The following is a 20,932-nucleotide window of genomic DNA, read 5'->3' on the forward strand; positions in this document are numbered from 1 at the left end:
AGTGTCTGCACAATTTGAGGGAGCGCCATGATCTGTGATGCGTCCTCTAAAGACCCGGCAATTCAATCAATTTCCCGGCACATTTGTCATGTAATGCAATGCGTATGTGCACACCGCCCCCTACCGAACAAGATGGGTAGCTCGGTCAGCAGGGAGCTGAAGAAGAGCGGCTACTGACGTCACTCTACTGCGCCGCTCAGAATGCATTTTCGTTTTCGAATTATGGGCAGTTCTTTGCGGGCAGAACATGAAAATGAAAATGCAATGTCCGCTCAGTACTAATCAGTACTAATTTGATTTATGAGTCAAATAATGCAGCCACATTCTTAAAATGAAAATGCATTTCTGGAAATACATTTGAATTTGAATTGTGGTCACGATTTTGCAGCCACGTTCTTAAAATGAAAATGCATTTCTGGAAATGCATTTGAATTTGAATTGTGGTCACGATTTTGCAGCCACGTTCTTGAAAATGAAAATGCAATTCTGGTAATGCATTTGAATTTGAATTGTGGTCACGATTTTGCAGCCACGTTCTTAAAATGAAAATGCATTTCTGGAAATGCATTTTCATTTTCAAATTTTACATTTCAAATTGAATTTTGGTATCTATTTGCTGGGGGAATATTTTGAAAATTAAATTTCAAATGTCTTTTTCGTTTTCATTTTAATTAAGGGAAAGAATGAGCAGTCTTAAAGAAGAAAATGAAAATGCAAATAGGATGATTGAATACTAATTTGATTTATGAGTCAAATAATGCAGCCACATTCTTAAAATGAAAATGCATTTCTGGAAATGCATTTTCATTTGAATTTTGGTCACGATTTGCTTCCATACAGTATGGCCGCAGCCTGTGGAGCGAGTTGAATAACAAATGGATGTGAGATGATCGCATCAAAGTTGGCATTTTCTCCAAACAGTGATTATAATTTGACAGTATGTTTAACAACAAGACTAACCAGCTATCAAGCCATGTCATTGTCCCCAAATAAAATCAAGATTCTTTAGAAAAAAATAACCGGCCATGTGTAGAGTTGCTGCTACTGTCGTGTTGGCCGCAGCCTGTCTGAAGTAGATTGACTAGCGAGGTGAATAGCGAATGGGATGTGAGATGAGCGGTTACGTGACACTGACACACTACATTCAGAAAATATTTTTTTTTCAAATAGGTTAAAATAAATATTTATGTCACTCATTGTTGTAAATACAAGTTAGCTTGTTAAAGTCTTTCACAATTGTAAATGGAGGTTTTGACTACGTCACTGTTGTTATGGTTACTTATTTAAGATATTTTGCAAAGGCTCCTGTGTAGCCAGCAGAATAATTTAGAACGGTGAAAAGAAAGTTTTTCTGCAATGACGCAGTAGGTGTCCGTTATCACCCTATAATGTACACCCCTGCAGCCAATCAGAATTGAGTATTCACCCAGACCATGGTGTAAATAGTAATATTTATAAGTTTCCAGGTAAATACTAAGTTTTGTCTTCTGTCTTTACCTAATTAGGACCAGTGAAAATTACCCAGTAATACCAAGCACATTAGTAAATAGTTGTAAATACTTCAAATTATTTCTGTGTTTACCACCTTGGTACCAATCGGTAATACCCAATAATACAGAAAACATACCCAGTAATGACCAGCACTTTAGTATTTAGTTAATGGGTAGATACTTCAAATTATCTAGGTATTTACCACCTTGGTACCAATCGGTAATACCAAATAAAACACTACACATACCCTTCACTTTCTATGTAAATACCTAGTACTTAAGGGACTGTAAAAGGAAGGGTTACCCAATTTTGAACACCAAATAGTATTGCCCGAGGAGTGGAGAGAGAATTTCAGGATGTCGCCCTCATATTGAAGGACAGACAACCCGAATGAGAGAGCCAGTGAACGTGTTGAAGAAGGTGGCCTGTACGGTGTACTACCGACAAAGACAGGCTGCGCAAAACAGCAAACTAATTTGGCTTGGCCCGTCAAACTGTCTCGAAAATTGTCAGGGAGGTTTGAACAGCGATCACCAATCACCTGGGTCCTGAGTACATCACCTCGCCACTCACTGAGCCTGCAGTAGCGAACTTTACCGTAATTTTTACCAAAACTATGGTATACTGATGAAGAATTATCAGCACACTGTTGTAATCATGAAGATGGAAAAAACAATCTTGGTACTGTGTAATTGATATTGAACCACTAAATCACCTTTTACCTTTATACGCTATATTATTGAAAAACATGATGCAAAAGTGTTGATTGATTGGTATTGACCTAAAAACATAATAAGAAATAAAGCCAAATGCGGAGGTCCAGATAAGCAGAGTTTGAGAGCCGAAGAGAGAAGTATGTGAGATGGATTCACCCAGGAAAAACTACAACTACCAGGCAAGGGACTACAAGGCCTAGCTATCAGAGGACAGATTTACGTCTTTAAACTCAGCATAACCTGTACAGCTGGGCCACTAGGCCTCACGTGGGCACTGGGTGGGAGAACGTTGGATAAAAGTTCCAGGCCATTTAAATTTTGTGACAATGGACCAACCAAGTGTGAAATGCATATATGAATCTGTAACTAAATACAATGTACCAATGGAAAAATAATGGAGAACAAATATAAAAGCAGATGTCCGGAGAAGAATTTCAGTCTGATCTCGAGACCATGCTCATGTTTGTTGGAATCAATCCTCTGTGTTAGATTCGAATAAACAATTTGCATCATACTCTGCTGCCGGTTTCCGTGCAGTTTTAAACTTTGTTATTTGGTAAAGAACTTAAGAACTTAGACTGAAATAGTGCCACTACAATACCCCAGTGCATAGGAGCTGTCGATGGCACACACATAAACATTAAATAACAGTCTTAAAATTTTTCTGATTTTATTAACAGAAAGAACAGGGGGGTATTCCAGGTAGCGGGTTTAACAAACTCTGAGATTAACCCTGAACTCTGAGTTGAGTTACCCTAACATGGGAAACTCTGAAAATTTGGTTCCAGAAAAGCTGATATGAATTTGTTAACTCAACTCGGAGTACGTCAACTTAGAGTTAAGCGCGGGCATGAGAACTATTGAAAGCCAACATCAATGGAGCTCCGATTCTAGGATCCACCATGGCACACGGCGAAAAAAACGTTAAATACTCCACCAAACTTCAGATACAAGTTTTATTTCGTGTTTATGGTCGAGCACATATTCCAGGAAAAAAGCAACACGGCTGTAGCAGCGTATACAAGTGGCGTGGGAGACAATTGCTGCCGAGTCAATGCATAGATTTGAAGGCAATAGCCAGTCCATAAATTGAACATTCAACCCCACTGTTTGTTAATATTACAGGAGAAAAAGTGTTCAATGTTTTATTAAATGTAAAAACATACACGAACCGGTAACGCATATTTTGCTTAGGCTATACTGTTGTGATTGTAGCCTCGACGTCACCTTAGTTTTAATCATATTCGACATGATACTAAGTAAATATCAATTGGTGCCTATTTCAATTTGTAGTAGCAGTTTCCCCCAACAGAATGTTTTTCATCAAAAGATGATGATGATGATTAAGATGACAAAGAGACATTGACTGCTGCCGCAGAAATTGATGCAGAGAATTATGTATGTAGCTACTGGTAGTCCTCTCAACATCTACTTTTATTTACAGGCTTGTACGGAATTGTCAGTTACACTGACATTGTGAGAATAATTAATTATAAAAAAACGATTTGCACATTCTGATCCTGTTGAACAGAGCATGGATGCTGTATACAGTGAGATGTTCATTTAATGGCAAGTTAATTTTGCATGTGGAACTGTGAAATGTAGCTAATGTAATCTCCTGTATACCCAGTTACAAGTAAATGAGTTGTACAAATTGCACCTCGTGAACAAAGTGCCAAAAACTGACCAAGAGATGGTGTAGGCCTACTTGATCCTGTTGAACAGAGCATGGATGCTGTATACAGTGAGATGTTCATTTAATGGCAAGTTAATTTTACATGTGGAACTGTGAAATGTAGCTAATGTAATCTCCTGTATACCCAGTTACAAGTAAATGAGTTGTACAAATTGCACCTCGTGAACAAAGTGCCAAAAACTGACCAAGAGATGGTGTAGGCCTACTTAAAGTAGAAAAATAAAGGCTAATCTCCAAAAGGATTGACTGGAACACCAGTTACGGGAGAATGCATGGTCACAGGTGATGTTAATTGTAGGAACAATAACCTACATTAATATTAATTGTTGAATTTGCTGAATTTCTATTTTGACCAAGAGATGTTAGGGTTAGGGTTATAGGGCTAACCCTATAAAGGCTGATCTTGTAAGGCTATCCACCTGCCCCCACCTCTCATATAGTAAAATATGGAGTTACTGGATGGAGTCTCAACTTGATGGCTCTCACATCTTTGTAACTTACTGTAGCATTGCTAGACATGTTGATAAGTAAGGGTCAAGATTCTGGTGTAATTGTAGTTGTTCTTGGGTATAAAAGGAATTGTGAAGCATTGTTCTGTGGATTCTTGATCTCCTGAGACCTTCTCCTCAGCTCTGGCTTGGCCTAGGCCTACTCCTTCTTCCTCACCTCATGCTTTCTATCTCTGGTTTACAATAATCATGGTAGAGTAGGCATAAGAGTTAACTTAATTGATTGCATTCATTTGCAATATGATAAAATGATAATATTATTTAACCTTAATTTGACCATTCTTGCTCTGATTTAACCCAAAGAGTCAAATAACTGTAATTCCATTGGTATTGGCATTATTTGGTTAATGTTAATACACTGTTCAGTTTCCCATCTTCCTTCAAACCATAGGGGAATTAGTTTCGGTTGTTTGGCCAATATATTGACCCCCGACAATGTTGAAATAGATTTGCTGAAATAACAGTTACAGGACGGTAGCCTACATCATGTAAATTGTAGGAATCATATGAATCATGTAAATTGTAGGAACAAGAGCCAATAGAAATAAGCTACTCATTGTTGGATTTCTATTTGTAGGCAATAAAGAAGACCAAACATAATTTCAATTTTTTTTCTTTATTTCAGTGGCAAAAGGCATTTGGTAAATTCTGAGTGCAAATCCATGGCGAGTAACACTATCGATGAAGACCCAAGGGCTGAGAATGTTGCTAAAATAAATTACAGATTGTGACAGGAAACGGTGACGTTAACTTAGGTATTTATCAGGGAATTCAAGTACATCAAACTGCAGTCTTAAAATCGTCTCCCGGCGTTTAACTAAGCAAATTAAATTTAGTTCGAGATCGCTCGGCTGAACCAGAAAATGATATGCCGTATCTGCCAATGCTATCAGGCTAAGAAAGTGGGGGCGGATCGGTTGAAAGCAGAGTTCGGCATGGAAAACCTGCTAGCGAGCAGGTTAGTTTCAAGGAGTAAGTTATCATGGAAACTTACCAAAAGGTTTCGTTACCTCTTTTTCTGGAACGTGGAACTCGGAGTATGCCTCTTTTCAGGGTTAAACAACTCAAAGTTTTCATTAAACCCGCTACTTGGAATACCCCCCAGATACTCACTTAATGTACAAGCTATTATTGATTACAAATACTGCTTTGTTGATTACATGGCCCCACAGTGTCCACGATGTTTGCAAATTCTAAGATCAATAAGCACCTGAAAGATGGCACGATTCCTCCATGTCCAAAGGTAGTAGTCGAGGGAGAAAACCCAGTCCCCGTGTTTTAGTTGGGGGATCCAGCATATCCTATAATGCCTTATCTAATGAATGAATACGCAAGCGGTGGACTGACACACCAGGAGCAGTACTTTGGACTGTCCATTTGCAAAGCAATTCGATGGTAATCGAATGCGCCTTTGGACGCTTGAAGTCACGCTTTGGTGACTCCGGAGACCAATGGACTTGAACCTGGATGATTAACCTCTGGTCATAATTGCTTGCTTTGTTTTACACAATTTTGGTGAGCTGAACAACGAAGCAGTCGCGCAACCAAATGTTGACCAAATGATTGCTACGAGCGAGACTTTCAGCCTCCAACTCAGCAAATCAGCCCACTGAGTGCAACGAGTCAGAGGGGCGACAAATCAGACATGCACTCACCAAATATCTGGATCCATGACATTCAGTGCTTGTTTCTATTCTAATTGTAATTTCAAATAAATTATTATCCAGTTTATACTGACCCAAAGGGCTTGTCTAAATGTGCCTAAGTATTTGATGCCGGAACCAGGTGTTCCCTTATATCACATTACATTAGCCTAAAGCCGTGGAAACAGTAAATGCAAGAAGAAATGTGAACCGACAGACAATGGCATTTGATCAAATGTTTTCAATGACATTCATAAAAGCTGTTAATAGTAACATAAATGCTTAATAAAATGACATGAACTGATTTGAGAACATTTTTTTAGATCAGTGCTCTTTCATGCCACTGCCTACTCCTCATAATAATGGGGGAAAGGGTTCGGTTGTGCTGAGGTGGATTGGCTGGGAGATGGGTTAGGTGACATGGCAGGGGCATGGCAGGAAGTGTGCCTATAGGGATGGCTGCTCCTCTGGTGGTACTTGGGATATTAAGGTGGGAACATAGACTGTTGCATCATCGCAAAGCCATCAACAATTTAATTAGTCAGCCTCTCTACTGTCCCTGTTAGTCTGGACATGTTGGCCGAAAACTCCCGCTCAGGGTCCTCCATTCATTGGAGCAGCTGCCTTTTCATTTGCATCTCCTCCGGTGCAATCCACGCTTCTTGCTCTTTATAGGGAAGTCTTTTTTTTTGCCTTTCATATCTGTGAGCTGACAGATAAGCAGTGAGCTTGTCTCTGCAACACTGCGAATTTCCATCCGGAGGGTCCCCTCAACACTCAGGAGGCGAAGAAGGGCCATTCTCCTACAAAACATCAGTCAGAGGTTAATCAGTAGGCCAGGTAGGTTGTAAGATTTGTAACAAAATATCAGCCTTGGTGGCACATACAGCACACAAATGAATGCTCGGGCGAAAAAGAGCGGGAGCCGCAGCACATATATGCGCTAAGAATGTAACGTCAACTGATTTTTAACGGCTTCATGTTAACATACATGGAATAAGTATTGCACAACAATTGCAACTTCAATTGCACAACATGTATATAGCCGTGTGTGTTCATCAATAAGTTGTCTTTGGTTACCGTTATGGACGAAGTTTATTCCAGGTGTATATTTCCCTCTCTAGGTTATATCAGTAATTGGGTATGTACGAGTCTTCGTAAGAATCAACTCTGACAACAGTTCATCATCGCAATTAGGCAAAATTAATGTAAATCATAATCAGTGGTTTAACTTACCGCGGTATTGGGATCCACCATGTCACTTGTCTCCATGCCAGAGTTTTGGTGATATCCTCCACCGTGTGAGGGAAACCCTTCTCATTAGCAGCACTAGATGTAGGATAGTGATGTGTCGTTCGTGAACGATTCGTTCATTTTGAACGAATCCTTATAAGGACTCGGGAGTAACGAGTCCTCTCAACGAGTGATTCGTTCATTTCCCGACTAGGTCTTTCTACGAGTCTTTGGATCATTTTTCACGTGACCTGCATAGGCTCTGTAGCTAGAGGAAACGAACGATTCGTTCCTTTCCCGACTCGGTCTTTCTACGAGTCTTTGGATCATTTTTCACGTGACCTGCATAGGCTCTGTAGCTAGAGGAAACGAATGATTAGTTCCTTCCCCGACTCGGTCTTTCTACGAGTCTTTGGATCCTTTTTTCACGTGACCCGCATTGTATTTTTTAGTAGAGGAAACAGTTTCCTTATTCCCTTTCGCGTGGCCGCTGTTTTAGTAAGACGTGAATGAATGATATTCGCTCAAGTCATCATACTGACTGGTTTTGTTATTTTCACTTTACATTTACACTTACAGTTTAGTGCAGTGTAATTGTTTGACGTGATCATTAAATGCTAGTGTGATAATACATGACCAAATCATACAAACTCATGATACATTATTTTAATGCAGGAATTTATTTTGAAATAGTATTTGCTGGTGCACATGTCATGCACTAACCTACAGTGGACGTATAGGGGCTATACGTCCTTTGCAGTGGACGTATAGCCCCCAACCCACCCCCCCCCCCCCCCCCCCCCCCCCCCCCCCTGAAATGAACAAATGACTCGAAAAAAGATTCGTTCATTTTACTGAACGAGATTCAAAGAACCGAAGCAGTAAAAAGAACCGAACTACCCATCACTAATGTAGGATACTCAGCCGAAAATTGTTGCAGTATATCCCCATTCTTTGTTACACAACTTTCCCAATATATGTTGTCAATTGCTTTCTGGGCTTTATATTCTTGAGTTAACCTAAGTAAGTATTCCACCTCTTCATCCGTCCATGAAAAGAAACTCGCCTTTGCTGCTGATTTTGGTTGAGCCATTGTATTACTGTAACTGGTTTTTGTATTACAGTTATTACAGGACAGCAAAGATTTGGAAAACGATATGAAAACGCTAGTGTGGACAATCCGTGTACCCTTCGTTCTTCCATTTTTCCGTTTCAAAACTAAATCGGAAAAACCTAAAAACAAACGTTTTTTGGTTGTTCTGTTTTAAACCAGTACGGAACAATGGGGAAAAAGACCAACGTAAATCACTAGTTCTGTAGCGGTTTTTGTGTTTCAAAACCAAAACCGAATAACAGGAAAAAGTTTTTGATTGTTTCGTTATTGTAATATTTTTATCGTGGAATTCTGGTGGAAATGTGTAGGTGCAGGCGCATCTAGTGCACAGTTCAAGATGGCTGCAAGGCTTCATTGTTTTTCGGGGGATTTCCTGCATGTACAGGCACAGGCAAAACTAATTTCCATGGTCGACCCTCACCTGGTCCCACATCCCATTGTTGACTACTACACATCTGGAACGAATGTATATGTTAATATTACATGTCCAGTTGGTGCAACAGTCATACACAAATCCATTAAATGCATTAGACTCAATGATATACAATGCATAGACCAGACATACTGAAGATACATTTAATTAGCAAACCACAATTTCAAATTCACTAATTCAGTGCTTGATAGGGAGCGCTAAAAAGCATGTTTTAAATGGAGCTTTGATAATAAGCATGTCTGGCTTGGTAGCTGGCCAATGCCCAAAGGGGTGCCTACTAATTGCGGAGAGGGGTACTGTGTGTAAGTGACATCCGCAGACACCCCCTGTGGATAAAGGGTAATGTGAGTTTAGATGTAGTGACATGGAGGTGAAAGAGATGAGGTGAGACTCTGCAGCGCTGAAGCATGTGATGACAGGTAAGGAGGGCTAAAATGTTCTACAAAGCAGAAATGGGGTGAGAGATAGCTGTCAATCATTCCCATGTGCTCCTTTGTTAAGAAAAACAATATAAATGTTGCTTTGCATAGTATAGTACTCACCTGTGCACCTCATCATAAATAATTACATTATTTTTAATGGGCATGGTCGCAATTGCCACAATTGTGGCCACGTGGGTGGCCCCAAACATGCAAATATTTCCATGTGTAATTTATGGCCCATGTATTCGGCATGGTAGGGGATGGGATTTAGATTACGACACCCTTTAAAGAGAAGAGGAATATATGCTTAACGCTGATTCGTCGGTCCTTCAGTGCATGCACATGTAATGACACAATTTAAATAACAAAAACATATTAATTTGCCAAAGTTAGGCTGCTTACATGTCGTTTTCAGCAGCATGTAGTCGTGAATAGGATAGGACTTTGGTGATTTGGGCGGAAAAAGTTCCACGCATTGCATTTATGGGGAAAACCAAACTTGAAGTGAATTTATATGCCTTGATTTTCTGTTTTCCCTTTCCCCTTTTGGTTTAGAAACAGAAAAACCGCTACAGAACTAGTGATTTCTGTTGTTCTTTTCCCCTGTTTTTCCGTTCTGGTTTTAAAACAGATAAACCAAAAAACTAGTTTGTTTTTCTTTTTTTCCGATTTGGTTTTGAAACTGAAAAATGAAAGAACGAAGGGTACACGGATTGTGGACGGAGATCGTTTTAATTTTTTATACGCATATTTGTATTTACCCGGGCTAATGTGGAGGCACCCTTGATGTGAGGAAAGGATCCTGAATAAAGTCCTCCAGTTCCACCCATTCATGACCAGTGTTAGTCAGACTACTTTTGTTAAGTAACGAGTAACTTAACGCGTTACTTATTAAATTGAATGAATCTGTTTCATACTAGTTCCTTGTTCAAACAAGTAACGCATTACTTAATTTAGTCTTTTGGTCGAGAGCACTCAGCATGTAGCTAAAAGGCTAGGAAAGTTGAGGCTACTTTCAGCTAGGTACCTACGAAAACGTCTTAATCTGCTAGACAGGTGGGTTCCCCTTCGTTCTTTTGGTGCGCAGTCTCACAAGCCCAATTTACCCGGGGTCATGGAGCCGACCCGCTAAATAGTTATTTAAGACTTGCATGTACAGGCCTACGTAATGTCACATATGTACAAATAATGTATTGAACTCAAGCTTGTGTGATGTGTTGCTGTATCTTTCAGTGGTTTCGGTTTAGGATTATATTACAGTAAGTAAAATAGTCTGGTTCAGTACATAAGTGAACACCATTTTGCTACAATATACCTAGCTATAGCTTAGCTTTGTTTTGCTCCTAGATTCAAACCTAGCCCTTGTAGAGCTAGCTAACTACTAGACTTCTGCCTGACATTTTACAACATTATTTATTGATTAAAGAGTTTCTTGATTGAAGAACTACATGCAAATATTGCTTTTCATTTAAGTGGATTATTACCTTGATCGTCTTGCTGTATAATGAGGATTGATCATGTTATATGCGAGTGACACTGAATATTCAGTACAATATGTGCTATTGCTGAGGTCAACCCATTAAATGTGCCTTCTGGGCATAAGAGCGACCAAGGTGAATTGTCTTAGAAATAAAATACTTTTCTTAATGTAACGCAAAAGTAACTTAACGCCTTACTCTCTACAGCAAATAACTAAGTAACGTAACTAGTTACTTTATAAGGAATGTAACTAGTAACTGTAATTAGTTACTTTAAAAACTAACGTTACCCAACACTGTTCATGAACATTGGAGGGGACAAGCTTGGATAACTGACCAATGACCTTTCTCACCTGCACAAAAGACACTTCAAACTCAAGTTGTACTGCTTTCTATTCTTAACTACCACACCAGCTACATACATAATGCATACAATTCTGTTTATGATGTTATTGTTAGCATAAAAATAGGCTACATAGCTTGTTCGTGTGTGCGTGTGATGGGTGTTTGTACGTGAGTGAGTGTCATGGGGCCGTGTGGCCCCTTAACTCTGTGTACCTGCTCCATGAAGACAAGTAGTGACTCGCGGTTGTTTTCCCACTCTTCGGGCAGCTCGCTTTCATGAGGGAATTTATCACAGCCCACGAACATCGATAACTCAAAGCAATTGGTGTGCAAGTAGCTGAAATCATTCATACCTGTCAAACAGAGAGCATTTTTTTAAAGGATTGTTTTCTTGAAGAGACAGTGAAAAAGGCACAGACTCTTACTGAACTGCTGCATCCCTGGTATTTTGGGTTTATGTTACCTTTTATAGTTTGTGGATACTTTTACAATGGTATAAACAAAACACTAAATTATAAAAGTAGCTAGAAGTACAGTGGGATCAGCATATGAAGATGTCTGCAAGGGGACTAAAACAGTAAAATTGTCAAGCGCCAAGGCTGAGCTGGCTTCTGCTAACTAACACCATAGGTGAGTCTTCCCCAACAATAAGCCACTATGAGCAGAGAAGGCGGAGAGAAGTGCACAGTGGTCATGGACACTAACTCCCTGCTGCCGTGTGCCAGGATGCTCCATTGATGGTGCTGTCTTCTTTGGCAAAGTCCTCAGAGTGGCAGACACGGCGACTGGCGTCGGTCATTAGGCGATGGGTGGAAGCGTAGGAGAAGGCCAGCCAGCGGAAGACGTGGTCGTCAGGAGTGGGCGTCTGCTCCCTGATGACGCCCTGGGAGCGTGTCTTGTCATAGGGGAAGGTCACCACCAGCTCCCCCCCCTGGAGGTTCCCCCCCAGCACAAAGGATATCTTCTCCATCCATGCCACCAGGGCCCGTGTCTCCACAGCAACCTGGGGCAGAGGGAAAGGGACAATGTATTGTCTTCAAGCAATCATTTCAATACCAAGAACATCACACATGAATCATCTCTGGATTCCCCCTAAAAATGATTCAATTGGATTGTATACTCAGCTGAAAGAATGATGAGGACATATGTAAAACTGGCACAAACAATTAATTTCTACTTCTTAAAAATAAATTACATTCTAGTCTGTGCTGGAGGAGGATATGATTCAGTACCATAAAATTCAATAGCTTAGCATTTTTTTGTCATAATTAGACAATATCGCTGCAAAAGCAATGGTAGATTCCTCCTGAAGATTGCGAACCAATTGACTTGATAGAGAAATGTATCCCACATATATACACAACATTTTAAGGTATTTGGATCATTGGGCCAGGATGTTTAATTTTTGTAGTCACCTAAAATGTTCAGGCTTTTTTTGTAAATTTGGTAGTTTTTCACAAATTATCAATGTAGAGAAAAACCCATCATGCGGACATTATGAGTTTTGAGAGTTAATATGAACCGGTGGTTGAATATTGGTTTAAGACAACCAGATGTGTAAAGCATTATTTTAATGGATCATAAACATTGCATAAATCTTTAATTTAATTTTTTTGGGGACATATCTGACATGGCAACATAGTGTACTCTTTCTGTGTGGCACATTTAAAATACAAGTGATTCATGGACACATTAAATAAGCTGCAACATTTGTCTATTCATCTATTTGTATAATTTTTTTATTGTTTTGCTTACTACCCATACAAAATGTGTACCACATTTTTAAGTAAATCAGAAGTAAGGTATATAACAATATTAAGATAGCAATCCAATGGCCGGCCGGCAGGTTGTAGTTTGTTAAGTTGTCTAAATCGCCTCGCCACCAAAATAATAATTTAAACTGCTACACATGCCATATTTTGTTGGAAAGCTACAATTATTGTGATTCTATTGATATAAACCATTTCAAGATCGAGTCGCAACAGCAGGTACAATCAACGTCTTTGTTCGACCACGAGCATGTCAACAACGTGAAAGAAAAAATAGACTTATTACCTATTAAGACTCAGAGTTGCCAGTTATGTAAAACATCCCAACAAAAATGGTCTGGTTTGAATATTTACAATAGCTTGATGTCAAAATGGCCAGGTGGCTGCCAAAATCCATGTGTCCTGCCCCCCCCGCTTCATGCTGTGGTCCAATTGTGTCTTCCAGCTAATACTTACCACCTCTAGGCCTCTTCAGTCATGTTTTAAAAACAAACTTTCAATTTCATTGTGTTCAAGCTTCCATTACTTGAAAACCAGAATGGCTTACAGGGGTCCTGACAACAGCAGAAAGAACTCCATAGTGTCACCTTTCAAATGAGACCACAATCATGCATGTACTCCAAATGGTTCAATTTACTTTGGGTATGCTGTTTAGGCATTTTCAGGCAGATCTAACAGGATTCTTAAGAGGTAAAATGTTTTACAGAAAAATTCAAGATGGTAGCTTATAGGCTTACGTTATAGGTTCTTAGGCTTTTTCGTTCCTCATGATATATAAGGCATGTACATCAAGTTTAAAGCATACAGGCTACCATGTAGATCTTGGGCGTGTACTGTAGCACCCGCTATGGCCGGATTGGGGTCATTGTTGGTGGCCGAGTAATGAGAGGTATACAGTAGTAGTGTGCTGAAGTATAGCATTTTGGTTTAGTAGTTTGAGAGTTACTGGCAGTAATGTTGCAGAAGGAAAATAAGAATAATGATAATAGCAATAGCTTTCCTCCTATCGGAGAAACTCTAAATAGACGAAACGCTTCCTCTTCTGCAAGGCCTCCAATTGTTTAGTGTTGGTCCTGTCTCTAAGCCTGGGGCACATGGTGGTGGAGGGATATGCCTTTGCCCTGTCTGGGTTCGACTGAGTGTCTGGGCAGAGGCAGCGCTGCCCAGTGCCTGCAGCTGCTTGGCTATTTCTGAAGCAGTGTGACTCACAGGTGGTAGTGAATAATCCCTGAATACTTGTGAGTGAGAATTTAATATAGATGGCTGGGGTTTCAATTAGCTCCAAAGGACTGAGTCATAAACAAACCCCATAGAGAACAGCTCACATGGCCAGCCACCTCAAAAACAAAGTTTGAGTTTAGACTGACCGTTGCGTTTTTGGACTGGTACCAATCCGGGATGGGCACCTGATGGTTAAACATTTTCCGGGGGATCCACTTCCTGGCCTCCGCCTCCCAGAGGATGGAGTTGAGGTCAGGGAAGTTGTGGTGGATGTCGATGCCATCTTGGGTCCATCGTCCCAGGGACCAGCCGCTCAGCTCAGAACCCTACGAGATAACGATAGAGACAGACACACACGGTGGTATTATGAGGGAGATGGACCGATACATACTGTGTACCACATGCACAGACACACATGACACAAATATTTTTGTATAATTCATTGTGGATATACTTTTCATAATTGTACTTGATTTGTCAGTTTTTCACAAACTAAAATCTGAAACTCATGTTGAATTTCATGATCTTTGATCATATAAAATAACCGTGAACATTAATATATTCAGATGAGATTTTATGAAATTCTAGGGGACAACTTCTGAGAACTGTATGAACCCTTTAAAGGGGCGATTGATTGCAAAACCGATTTTACCTTGTCATAGTTGAATAACGACAGTTCGGTGGGTAAAATGAACATACAGTGAATATCAAAGTCCATTGACACCTCTTTCCTATGCAAATCTCAAAAAGAAAAAATGTGCCTGTAAAACGCTAGCTTTTCAACAAAGCCACCGGTGTGATGTAGGACTGCCCTTTTTGGCTCTGGTCTGTATCTTTGTCACGCCCCAAAATGTAGGACTACATCCAGACCAGCCCGAGGTAGCGTCTATCTCCGATACTAGTTTAGCTGCGCGCTGCTCTGTGTAGGGTACTTGTAAGGAATTACAAAGAAGAACGTTTTGAATTATAACAAGGATATTGAAAATGGACCACGGTCGTAAATGCTGTGTTCCAGGCTGTACAGGGAAGGCTAACACTCACAGTCTTCCCAAGGAGCCAAACATTCAACAGGCATGGCTGCTGTTGTCTATGAGAAGATCCCGGCGAAGTTCGACACTCAGTCATTCATTTGCTCTGAACATTTCACCCGAGACAATTTTGACAACCTTGGACAATTTCAAGCAGGATTTGCTAGGAAGCTGAGCGGAGGAGTTCAAGTATCTCGGGGTCTTGTTCACGAGTGAGGGAAGAATGGAGCGCGAGGTCGACAGGCGGATCGGTGCGGCGTCCGCAGTGATGCGGGCTCTGCATCGGTCCGTCGTGGTGAAGAAGGAGCTGAGTCGAAAGGCGAAGCTCTCTATTTACCAGTCGATCTACGTTCCTACCCTCACCTATGGTCACGAACTATGGGTAGTGACCGAAAGAACGAGATCGCGAATACAAGCGGCCGAAATGAGCTTTCTCCGTAGGGTGTCCGGGCTCTCCCTTAGAGATAGGGTGAGAAGCTCGGTCATCCGGGAGGGGCTCAGAGTAGAACCGCTGCTCCTCCGCGTCGAGAGGAGCCAGCTGAGGTGGCTCGGGCATCTGATTAGGATGCCTCCTGGACGCCTCCCTGGTGAGGTGTTCCGGGCACGTCCCACTGGGAAGAGGCCCCGGGGAAGACCCAGGACACGCTGGAGGGACTATGTCTCTCAGCTGGCCTGGGAACGCCTTGGGGTCCCCCAGGAAGAGCTGGCGGAAGTGGCCGGGGGGAGGGAAGTCTGGGCCTCCCTGCTTAGGTCGCTGCCCCCGCGACCCGATCCCCGGACAAGCGGCAGATGACGACGACGACGACGACGACGACGGCTGAACCTGGAAAGAGGTGCTGTTCCGACCGTATGCTCATTGCAACCGCAAGCTATAAGGACAGTATGATGTTGTGCTAACAGTTATTAGCAATGCTAATGAGTACTGTATATAGCATACCAGGTAGAACGCTAAATACGTTTCTACACACATCAAATGACTCTAGCTAGACTAGCTGTAGTCGGCATTAGAAGGGAAGCTTCCGAAAAAATAGCCAGAAAACGAACAGCAGTCTGGCTTATTGCTAACGCCTGTCTAGATAATCTATTTGAAAGAACTGGAGAAAGGCAAGTGCTAGATACAGGATACGTTAGCATTGCTAGTAACTGTTACTGGTAACACCTAGACTGAAGGCATGTAAACTAGTTTAGCTTGCTAACGCAAGAGCATAGGTAGAATGTGTGATAATTTAGCCTAGTTTATTGGCAATGGGGCTAACGTTGTTTTATGTTCCTGACTGTGTTTCATTCAAATAAATAACCTGTGTTATTTAAATTTACAATTCACGATGCATGTTTGTCCAGATCTTTGTAGTGTTATTTTTCAGCAAGATATCTAGAGCTAGCTAACTGAAGCCGAGTAGAATCACGATATGGTTTGGTTGCTAAACTGTAGCCTAACGTTCTACCCACCTAAGTCAACCCAGTTTGCTTCAACAACAGAAGTGGGAACAAGTAATGCTATCATTTCAAATGATATGTAGTCAATCTGTTGAAAACAGTGTTGTGTAGACACAATAGATTTATTTGAGCGTTTTTATTTCAAGTCTACAGCTTCGGTGTTTCAGTGAGTGCTGCTGTTGGCCGTGTTGCGTTTTTGCTCCCCAGCTTCACTAGTTGAAAACCAACCAATCAGCGCACAGCTTATCTAAATATTAATGAGCATTCCATAAAAGTAGAAAAGCTAGTGTTTCTTCCCGGGAACATTTCAGAGGATCTATCAGGGGGCATAGAACAGCACCCGGGCCATTTTCAACCCAACCAATGTTACATACCCTATTCGGAGACCTTAAGGAACAGTGTGAAATACCCCCCAAAAAACAGTCAATTGCCCCTTAAAAAAATCAATCAATCAATGTACACTTTTATACTAGATATAAATATGTACATTCAGACCTTAAACAGCTGCTTGGGTTCAAAAAGGATAAAACATACATAAAGCAACACTTTACTTTGACAGATCTTTTTAGGAAGGGGGGGGGGTGCTATTGGCCTTAGGGGTCAATAGATGCTAGGGAGGGGTAACTGTCTGCAGCGAGGATGACAGGGGGCAGACCTACCACTTCAAAAGCTTTCTCATAGCCGTCAGGATTGACGGATGGCAACAGGTGGATCCTGGTCTCATCCACCAGGTGGCGTATCCGTGGGTTACCGGACAGGTACTCCTGACATATAAACTGCATGAGCAGCAGCAGTAGCTCACGACCCAGCACCTCATTACCATGGGAACCGGTCGTGTAGCGGAACTCTGGTTCACCTGGGGGGAGGGGAGAGGGGGAAAGGGCAGGGAGCTAGTAGACATGCAGTGTCTATGGTTTTTAACAACATACAAGAGTGGATTATTGTCATGGTAAAGTTTATTTTCTAACCGAGTTCGTGCTCTCCGGGGTTGTCAGATATCTCAAATGCATAGAGCTTGAGGCCATTGTGGCTCTTGCCAATGTTGTAGATCCGGGTGATGTTGGGGCACATTTCATTCACCAACTTCATGAGCTGCAGAGGACAGAGGACAAGACATGTTCCATTATCTTATTTACATGTAGTAACAGTTGCCCCCGGCTTACTAGCTACTCCAATCTCAAATTGATAAATTTCAAATACTTTCTCTTTCCCACTCCTTGGACTGGTCATATCCCTAACCTTCAAACTTCAACAGAGCACTTTCCTTACTTTTGGCACTTTAAATTTATTGGATATTTCACATAAGTGACAGGAGGGCTTACATGGGTTTTTATAATTGTATATAATAATATAGCTGCAAGCAGCAATGGGGTGGCCAAGCAGGTCAGATAACCCAGAAGAAACTTTCGACATCCTCAGAAGTGGGATGTGACCCAAAAAATAAATTCCTTGACCAAAATTAACATACTGTCATTTTAAGTAAAGTTTCTGTATGCATGTGGGCTTTTGGCATAGCAGGCAACTCTTCATGACAACAACATGAATAAGTAGTGCGGCAAAAGATTTATAGATTAAAGATTAAATAGATTAACTATTTATTGACCTTGATCTTTTTTTAATTTTAATTATTAACTTTGATTCTTTCAATTTGCATTATGATATGCTCTGTAGCACTTTGAGATTGCTGTAAGGTAAAGTGCAATACATATAAAATGTATTATTATTATTTTTAAAGATTTAAAAGCATTTTATTGGGCTCACTGTCCACTACATAATATCGCAAGCTTCCTTCCCATTCAGTGGAACCCCTTCATCCATCAAAGCATAAAAGGTGTCAAGTGGAAACCACATTTCAGTCTTTCTTACATTAATGAACCTTAAGGCACAAGCTTGTTTCAAGTCAACTTACATGCCTCATGTCTTTGTAGCTGTGATGTTTGAAGTCCAAATTGTCTGTTGTTGTCACTTCATTCCTTCTGTGGTAGTAGTTATTGGGATCTGCAGAGAAATGTACTATTTAGGTGTCAAGTTATGAAACATGGGAACCTACAAGTTACATAATATTATTTGCATCTATATCAACATGGTAAATTACAGATTAAAAGCCATATCAGCTATGACTTGAAGGGGGCGTTATAACAATTATAAAGTATACAACTTCAACCATCAATTGTGCCATACCTGGCATGGGGCAGCCAAGGATCTCAGCCCGCATACAGATGCTGCCACTGTTGAACCAGGAGCGAGGGTTGATTCTAATGTAGCGTGCCACCATGGGTGCAGGGAACATGTTCAATACTGGGATCTCCTTCTCTTTGTTCCCTATAAATATCTACTGAGGCAAGCACAGGCCACAATGCACTGGGAATCAAGACATAGATATCCACAGTAGGGCTGCTCTAAGGAAATGTGTATTATAATTAAGGGTTCTCCGATCGATCGGTCGCCGATCATTATCGGCCTATAACATGTTTCCTGCCACAAAATAAACAGTTGTTTCATGATATTTTATAATCTCTTCATTGTTATACTTAATATACATTGTTGTTAAGAATAGTTAAATATATAATGCTACATGATAAATAGAAGGCTTCAAATAGACCCCTTAATCAGAATCAGAAAGGGGTTTATTGCCATGAAAGTTTGCACAGACAAGGAATTTACTTTGGCAGGAAGGTGCATACATTCAACATATAGGTTTCATAAATCTTGAATAGTGGTGTACAAGTCTAACTATACTAACGGTACAAAGTCTAACTAATACGAAGGGGCTGTAAGAATTTAGGATAAAAAAAAGAAATAAAATAAAGATTGGTACTCGGTATCGGTCGATACTGCTTCTAGTGATCGGTGATTGGCCCCAAAAATCCTAATCGGAGCACCCCTAAATGTAATAACAGTGATAATGTGTATACTGTACAATAAGTAAGGGATAATGCCCAACGAGGTGTCCAAAATCGTCCAAAATGGACAATGCAGAGGCGTGAACTGTCCGACCCGCAGCGTAAGAGTAATCATGTTATAATTAGGGATGTCAAAGTTAACGCATTAATAACGCGTTAACGCAATCTCACTTTGACGCGACAAAAAAAATTGTGCCGTTAACGCAGGTTTCTTTTTGACTCTGGGAATCACCTGTCGTCACATGACTTTGACTGCCGACGGTAGCTGAATGATGGAGATAGGACTTTTAGATGGGAAGTTCCATTTCAAAAAGTTGCGAGACATCTCGGTTGACAAAACTAAGGCTGTGTGTAATGTCAGGCTGAGTTTAGTTATCACCGGAGTACTTCCAGCCTGAACGATCACATGCAACCAAAGCACACAGCTAGCAGCAGCAGTGTTAGCAGTGTTACGGTGCGTTCACACTGCAGCGTTTTTTAACTCTCTGCACCGCTTGACTTTCCACAGTGCACCACGCTCGGGGGCGTGTTAGAAAAGTTAATACAGAGTTGTAGTTCTCTAAGGTCACTGTTGTAGTTTGTGTAAAACATTGTCATGGACAAGTGTGCAGACTTGGGTTCATGTGCTTACAATATAGATCATTCTTGATATAAATATAGGTGCTCCTGTCTTGAAAATACAGCTTTTACACGGCATGATGCAAGGAATCAGATATGCTGACTAGATGTTGCATGATCTTGGCCGGGTTTCCAAGATTCGTAAAGAAGCTCTTAACACTAACAGCTTCTTAACAACATTCTAAAAGTGCTCTAGAACGCTCTTAGAATTAGGAATTAGGGATATGTTCTAAAGTAATTTCTTGTAAAGGGGGGAAAACAACTGCGATGAACAAGCACCTCAAAGTGCATCAGATAAAGATAAAATGCAGTACTTCGAGTGTCTCCGAGTCGCAACGGTGCCAACTCCAGCTGCCTTTGCAGGATAATCCTCTGGTGAGCGCACCCCAACTTCTTAGCGAGTCTCCATCGTTGACAATAATAAGCAAATACAGGGCTCAACAGTGCAACTATTTCACTCGCATATGCCCTTAAAATCTGATGTGTGCACCAACTGCAAAAATGATTTACGAGCACAGTGTGTGAGGAAAGACAAGCCTCCCCCCCTCACTGCTGATCATTCAAAACATAGTCACCGCGAGCATGGCTCTGTAGGATCCTTAAGCATCGTGTTAAACAAAAACAGAGACTGAAGAAAATAGGGATAAGATAAGGACGGGTTGGGTTTGGTTAGCTGGTCATTTAGCTATATCAGGTGTCTTTTGTTGAAACGTGTTCAACTTTTCATAAAGTCGATGAGCTTGACAATGTCACTTTTTCGTCAACCAATCAATCACAGTCTAGTTACTCATCCAGGTTGTGGATAGTATATCTGTAGTGGACAGATTTAGATTTAGCCAGAGTCAGGATCCATTGTGCCTATATATGCTCCTTTTT

General features: G+C 40.9%; 1 protein-coding gene across 6 annotated transcripts in view; it reads right to left on the bottom strand.

Moving 5' to 3' along the window:
• cpxm2 (carboxypeptidase X (M14 family), member 2) overlaps positions 1-20,932 on the bottom strand; it is a 158,296-nt gene that overhangs the window by 61,552 nt on the left and 75,812 nt on the right. For all 6 annotated transcript variants that reach the window (XR_006956925.1, XM_047032008.1, XM_047032004.1 and 3 more), the window contains 7 exons: positions 18,717-18,867; positions 18,445-18,533; positions 17,504-17,627; positions 17,195-17,391; positions 14,217-14,396; positions 11,786-12,083; positions 11,294-11,433 (listed from right to left, as the gene is read on the bottom strand). Coding sequence is in view for 5 of the 6 variants with exons in the window: in XM_047032008.1 (XP_046887964.1) it covers positions 11,294-11,433; positions 11,786-12,083; positions 14,217-14,396; positions 17,195-17,391; positions 17,504-17,627; positions 18,445-18,533; positions 18,717-18,867 (1,179 nt within the window). In the remaining variant the exon portion in view is untranslated. The remainder of the gene's footprint in view (positions 1-11,293; positions 11,434-11,785; positions 12,084-14,216; positions 14,397-17,194; positions 17,392-17,503; positions 17,628-18,444; positions 18,534-18,716; positions 18,868-20,932) is intronic.

This window comes from Hypomesus transpacificus, chromosome 13 (assembly GCF_021917145.1).
Source record: "Hypomesus transpacificus isolate Combined female chromosome 13, fHypTra1, whole genome shotgun sequence".
NCBI lineage: Eukaryota > Metazoa > Chordata > Actinopteri > Osmeriformes > Osmeridae > Hypomesus > Hypomesus transpacificus.